The sequence below is a fragment of the Anastrepha obliqua genome, chromosome 2 (assembly GCF_027943255.1).
Source record: "Anastrepha obliqua isolate idAnaObli1 chromosome 2, idAnaObli1_1.0, whole genome shotgun sequence".
Lineage (NCBI taxonomy): Eukaryota > Metazoa > Arthropoda > Insecta > Diptera > Tephritidae > Anastrepha > Anastrepha obliqua.
In genome coordinates, this window is record NC_072893.1 from 132,328,292 (window position 1) to 132,334,401 (window position 6,110).

Genomic DNA, 6,110 nt, shown 5'->3' on the forward strand with positions numbered 1-6,110 from the left:
CCCTTATTTCCCATAGCAAGCATAATTTGATTGGGAACACCGCTCACTTTTTCGCATATCTATCCCACGCATTTGATACCTGAATCGCTTTGAACCCAACCAAAGGAATTCACAATTTCTCGGAGGACTATGACTAGATAAAATGGATGAATACATAAAAAATTTGGTAGTAAAACGCTTTTAGAGGATTCTGTTTAGTTTTAGAGGATTCTTCAGGTGGCATCCTTATTTTTAACATAAGCAAATAAGCAGGCAGGGAAGCAAATCGCGAACTAAAAAATCATCGGTCAGGCAGCAACTTTGTCGACAACGATGAGTTTAGGCAACCCAAAGCACAACGGCACGGCAACGATAACGTCTACCAACCGGGCACAGCGCAACACGGTCGTATATAGCAATACGAAAAGCAAACATACACACACACTTATACATACACTAGCGTGAGCACAGTGAACGCGCAGTCTGTCGCTGAAATAAAAGAAAAGCGAGGCGACAACGAAGTGAACCACAAAAGGGAAATGAAGATAAAACGAGGAAAAAAATTCTGTCGATTTTTATTCGTCGCTGGCGTAAACTGAAAAACTTGAAATTGAATCGAAAATAAATTTGTAGTCGGTGGTGTAGAGGAGGTGATTTTGACGATTTAGTGAAGTTTTTCAATTGCAAAGGAATCACTTTTGACGTATTTTGAATTGAGGTGAGTGCAGAACTTTGTTTTTGAAAGAAGTTGTGTCTTTTTACTCTTTAAAATTAAATTAGTTGGATGTGTAATATGGTAATGAAAGTGTGTGAGTTATGAAAAAAAGTCTTGAGCTGGGATTCAAGAGTGAACATGACTTCGTTATATTGTTTCTAGAGCAGGACTAGTCGTGAACATTAAAACATGGTGTAAAGCGAAGCCATACACCAAAAATTGCTGCATAATTGTGGAAAGCAGTTAACAGCAGCCAGAAGAAAAATCTTTTTTTATATGTATATATATGTACGTATATAGTTGTTGAATAAATAAATATCCGTAGGATCTATCTAAATCGGCAGGGGATTGACCAGTGGGCTCACAATATTTATTACAATCATCTTCCCCACAGCCATTACGACTCATCCACCACCACAAATAACGTTGTCATTATCATCACTACCACAACTGCGAGTGTGGTACCAATACCAGCAACTAGCAACCACCAGTGTAACCACTGCTGTGCTAACCAACATTGCCATCGATCGATCCATCTGCCAACAATAACGATAGTAGCGGAAGAAATAGCAACGGGTATATACATTTTGAAGAATATTCGTTCGAGAACGTCAACGTGATCGTCACCATAAACGCAGCAGCTGTTTTCGATATGACAACCAACAAGGACACTGCGTCGTTCTTCGAGAATGGCACTACGCATCAATTCGAATATTGCTACAAACTTTACCCACAAGTGCTGAAGCTAAAAGCAGAAAAGCGCAATAAAAAACCACAAGAGCTTATACGTTTGGACGAATGGTATCAAAATGAGTTGCCAAAATTGATAAAAGCACGAGGGAAGGATGCACATATGGTATACGATGAGCTGGTGCAGACCATGAAATGGAAACAGTCGCGTGGAAAATTTTATCCGCAACTTTCGTACCTGGTGAAGGTAAATACCCCGCGTGCTGTTATGCAGGAAACAAAGAAGGCTTTCCGTAAACTGCCTAATCTAGAACAGGCCATTACGGCACTGTCAAATCTAAAAGGAGTCGGCACTACCATGGCATCAGCGCTTTTGGCAGCTGCTGCACCTGACTCGGCACCATTCATGGCAGATGAGTGCCTAATGGCCATTCCAGGTGTGTAATGATTTTTTTCTATCATACATATGAACATATACTCCTATAAAATATGCATAGGTATATAAATTTAGTAGGTAAAGTAATTTACATACATATTTCGTTTATATAAATAATATGGAATAATAAAGTATTATTTTTGCTTAATTTCCTTTATTTATTTTTCAAATTTTAGAGATCGAGGGTATCGATTATACTACCAAGGAGTACCTCAATTTTGTTCAGCACATATATACTACTGTCGAACGCCTGAATGTTGAGGCTGGCGGTGAAACTCCGTTTTGGTCGCCACACCGAGTAGAATTGGCACTGTGGGCACACTATGTAGCCAATGATTTGAGTCCAGAGCTTTTGGATGAAATGCCCGGGCCAGGTGCTGGTGGTGGTGCCAATATTAATGGTAGCACAGTAAAGGTGGCAGCACATACAGCCGAAGTTCTTAGTGGTGAAGCTGAGGATACCAACGATGGCGATGAAGAGAGCTTAGGTGCAGGTGGATAGCAAAGCGATTATGTATGTTTACCATCTCATTGACTTTTACAACTTTCTTTTAGCTGAAAATAACCACAATAACGCTGCACCCGGCATTACAACAGCGACCACTTCCTTGCAGGATGGCGATTCTAACTTCGTTTCAAACGACTCCACCTCACAAGAGCCCAATATCGATGAGAACACCACCCAGACCACAGCTACAACTTCAACCGATGATGGCGAAGTAGGTACACCACTCGCTTCAGATTCAGAAAGCAATTTGGAGGCACCAGAAAAGGCTAAACTTAAACATAATAGCAGCATCAGCAATAATCCAAACACAAATAGTAACAGTGAGATTGTAGGCATCGGCCACAGCGACATCAGACAGAAAGATGTGGTTGCTGCGGTAGTAGGAAATGGAAATAGAAATGGGAATGGTAATGGTACTTTAGTGTCTTTGGGCGCACCTGGTAGTGATGGAGAAAACAGCAGTTGCTTGCGTTCCACAGGCATTGAAGATGCTAGTGAGGAAGACGACGTTGACGCTGAGGATGATAGCAGCAACAGTAATAGTCGCCACATTGGCCAGAGCCACAAGTCAATAACGCCCCTGTTTGGTGGTAACTTGAACGATGGTACAAATTACACCACGACCAACGCCAGCGATTCCAATAATGATTCCACGCTTAGCAGTGCCGCCGGAGGTGTTGTGGCGCAGAAGCGAACATTACAATGTAACGAAGGTGGTAGCGAAGTCGATGGAATAGCGGAGGAAGCACACAGTCAACCAGAGCTGAAGAAAATTCGGAGTGAATAAGTTAGAAAAAAAAGTTAAAAACGCAGGAAAAAGTTTGCGTATAAACTAAAGGGAATAGGCGGTTTAACTAGAGCGTAATTAAAAGGTAAAATATATAGAGGGCGACGCGAGATCCTGGGCAGGTTAAAAGACACATACCTAACAACAATAACAATACATATAATATACCGCAAAAGAAAGCGTCGGAACAGCGTGTGTAGCATTGCAGGATCACATTAATTCTTTATCATTAAGTAAAATTTTTACGGATAACATCTTAAAAAAGAAAATTAAAAAATACTAGAATGTAACAAGAGAGTATGTAGAAGAAAAGTAGTTGAATGAAAAATGCAAAGGAAAATATTACAGAGCGTTAAATGTCAAATCGCAATAAGTACCATTCATACAATTAAAGTAGAGCCCAAACATGCAGCGTTAAAAAAAATGCTGCCATGTACTAGTAACAAATGCCTTGAACCCACTCATTGAACAAAACACACACAGCACAGATACAACGTAATAGATACAGCGTTTTCTGGCTGGCCTAACGCTTGACTTCCAGCTCCAGGATGAGCAACCGCTGCCGTCTGCTGTTGAATTTTCATTTTGCTGTACGCTTTTAATTTCCTTTTAATTCACCTTTTATTCTTGTTTTCTGTTTTGTACTTTTTTCTTTGCACTGTTCGAACTATTTTTCAACAAATAAGGAAAAAGCAAAATTAGCACTTTCCTGAAAATAAAATTATAAGTTAGTTTAATAATAATTTTTACATAGTTTATAATTAAAGAATATTTATTTCTGCATTTTTTCCCCACAAAAGAAAGATTCAATTCAAAAGAGAATATCTTATTAAAGAACTAGCAAAAATCATTACGTACATTTTTATTAGTTTACTCTTAATGTAAAACGAAAGTAAGAAAATATGTTTTACACAAAGCATTAAAAATCAAAGTTGAGACGAAATGTGAGTAAACGGCAAAAAGTATAACGGTGAAATTATTGAGATAACGCATTGAAAAGTCATAACGCGAAATTATAATTATTAAAATAATACAATAATAAAAAACAAAAACACAAAAAAAACAGTAAGTAATGCGAATTATTTTTAATTAATTAGTAATGTAATGCATACTACTTTAAAACAAATTAAAATGCCACACACACATATATATATATATGCAAACATACATACATACATCCTACCACCATATTAAAAATACATTTACTAAACATAATTTTACTACCACAATAAACAATGACGAAAAGTTAAAAATCCAATAAAAATTCAATATAATTGGGTATATACGAACATATCGCTAATGTGCTGTATGAGTGTCAAAATGTAAGTATGTAAAAGTAAAGCCATATTTCCACCTAATGAGTTACGGTAATTGGTATCGCCATGCACTTTTACACACCACAAACATACTGTTTTATCTACATACTTATCTAGGAATAAAATGTTTTCCGATTTTGACACTTGCAGCAAATGAGCGTTAAGAATATTTGCAAAAATGTGTATTTTTGGTGTTAAAACATTTTTCATATATTACAAATTACGGTGCATTTGATACGCACCACCGTACATCTCTGGGATGACGTAAAGAAATGTCAATCAGATTCCATTTAATGAAAGTCGAATATGCCGTTGGTGGTCGTTTAAGACACTAATTAGGTTATTGATTGCAAACATTTCTCTCGCAGGCATTCTTTTTTGTTTAAGCCTAATACAAGGATAATAAAAATAGTCGAATATGTGAAGTGATCAACAAATTGCACTACTACCTTAAATAGAAAGAAAAATAAAAAATACAAATTGAAAATTTTTACAATAGCGCATTTACAATACATATAGAGAGCAAACTACATACAATTATAGCAACAAAAACCAATATTATTAATTAAAAGAAGCAAATCGAAAAAAACTTAATTTTAGGTACATATAGTCATAGTAATATGAATATACATATATTAAAGAAGGAGAAACATTCAAAAATACAATAAAATAAATTTAAAAGTATAAAAAATATAGGTAATACAATTTTTGTAGTAAAAAATCAAAGAGCAGGAGATAAATTATAGCATTAATAAAATAAGAAAAGCAGGGCTGATGTTTAACAAGGCAAGGTTTGGTCATTCGAGATAAAAGTGAACCTGAGGGCAGGTGATCCAACATTTGATGAACGACGTCGAGGATACGAAGTAAAATGTGTAATTGCAACAGCAACGGTATATAAACAAACAAATGATATATGAAGTAATATTAACAAATAATAAACACATTAAAAGGAACTTTTAATCAAATTTGCTTTGCAACTGGGAGCGGGTGTCCAACGGGTTGTTGTTGTAATAGTATCTAGAATCTCCATAAATACTTGCGTCTGTGACTATTGGCCGGCTGTCGGAGTCCTGTACTTGAGTACTTTACTGAGGCATTTTGACTGCTTACCATAAGAACAACAGTGAAATCGACCAACGGCTGTGTCGATGTTTTGGGAATGGGTCGTTATATCAGTTCATAGCTAGCCAACAACAAGTTTTCGACATTGAATATAAAGTATCCAAAAGGTAGCAACAATCATTTAAGAGTGGTCGCCGCTTGGCAGAGAATGATTACTTCCAATCGCAATTCTGCAGAAAGAAAACTAAAGATATTTTAAGAGGATATTTAGCGCACAAAAGTTATTTCCTTGATAGTGGAAGTTTTAAATTTTTCCAACACTACGGTAAAAATGTTTATCAGTTTAACATTAGATTTGTTTGCATAAAATGGCGTTTTCCGCTTCAGTAGCATTTGGAAATTGGCGCATTCGTTAACGTTCTTCTTGATTACTCGCTGCCTTAGTTTTTCGTTATGCCAAACATCGTAAATACTATCCACTGTTTTACTAATTTAATATTTACGTTCTATGGTTGTATTGCTTTTGCAGAAAAAAGGTCACTTGACACCTTTCAAGTGGCAATCCCTTAACTAACTTTCGCTAAAGCACAGTGTATTAAATACCTCCATAAGCA

General features: G+C 36.5%; 1 protein-coding gene across 5 annotated transcripts; it reads left to right on the top strand.

Moving 5' to 3' along the window:
- Positions 1-260: 260 nt before the first annotated feature.
- LOC129236776 (dentin sialophosphoprotein) lies at positions 261-5,387 on the top strand. Of its 5 annotated transcripts, none has more exons than XM_054870990.1 (4): positions 261-697; positions 1,089-1,821; positions 1,997-2,308; positions 2,376-5,387. In XM_054870990.1, exons 2-4 carry the CDS (start codon positions 1,347-1,349, stop codon positions 3,113-3,115), a joined length of 1,527 nt encoding a protein of 508 aa, XP_054726965.1. In that variant the 5' UTR covers positions 261-697; positions 1,089-1,346; the 3' UTR covers positions 3,116-5,387. The 5 variants fall into 5 exon arrangements, with proteins under 5 accessions (XP_054726965.1, XP_054726962.1, XP_054726961.1 ...); XM_054870987.1 differs by having other exon boundaries at positions 267-697; positions 1,997-2,314; XM_054870986.1 differs by having other exon boundaries at positions 268-697; positions 1,020-1,821; positions 1,997-2,314.
- The last annotated feature ends 723 nt before the right edge of the window (positions 5,388-6,110 follow it).

Coding starts and splice junctions, on each gene's coding strand:
- LOC129236776 (XM_054870987.1), top strand. CDS start 1,347: ATGACAACCAACAAGGACACTGCGTCGTTCTTCGAGAATGGCACTACG. Junction 1,822..1,996: donor GTGCCTAATGGCCATTCCAG/GTGTGTAATGAT, acceptor TTCAAATTTTAG/AGATCGAGGGTATCGATTAT. Junction 2,315..2,375: donor TGAAGAGAGCTTAGGTGCAG/GTGGATAGCAAA, acceptor ACTTTCTTTTAG/CTGAAAATAACCACAATAAC.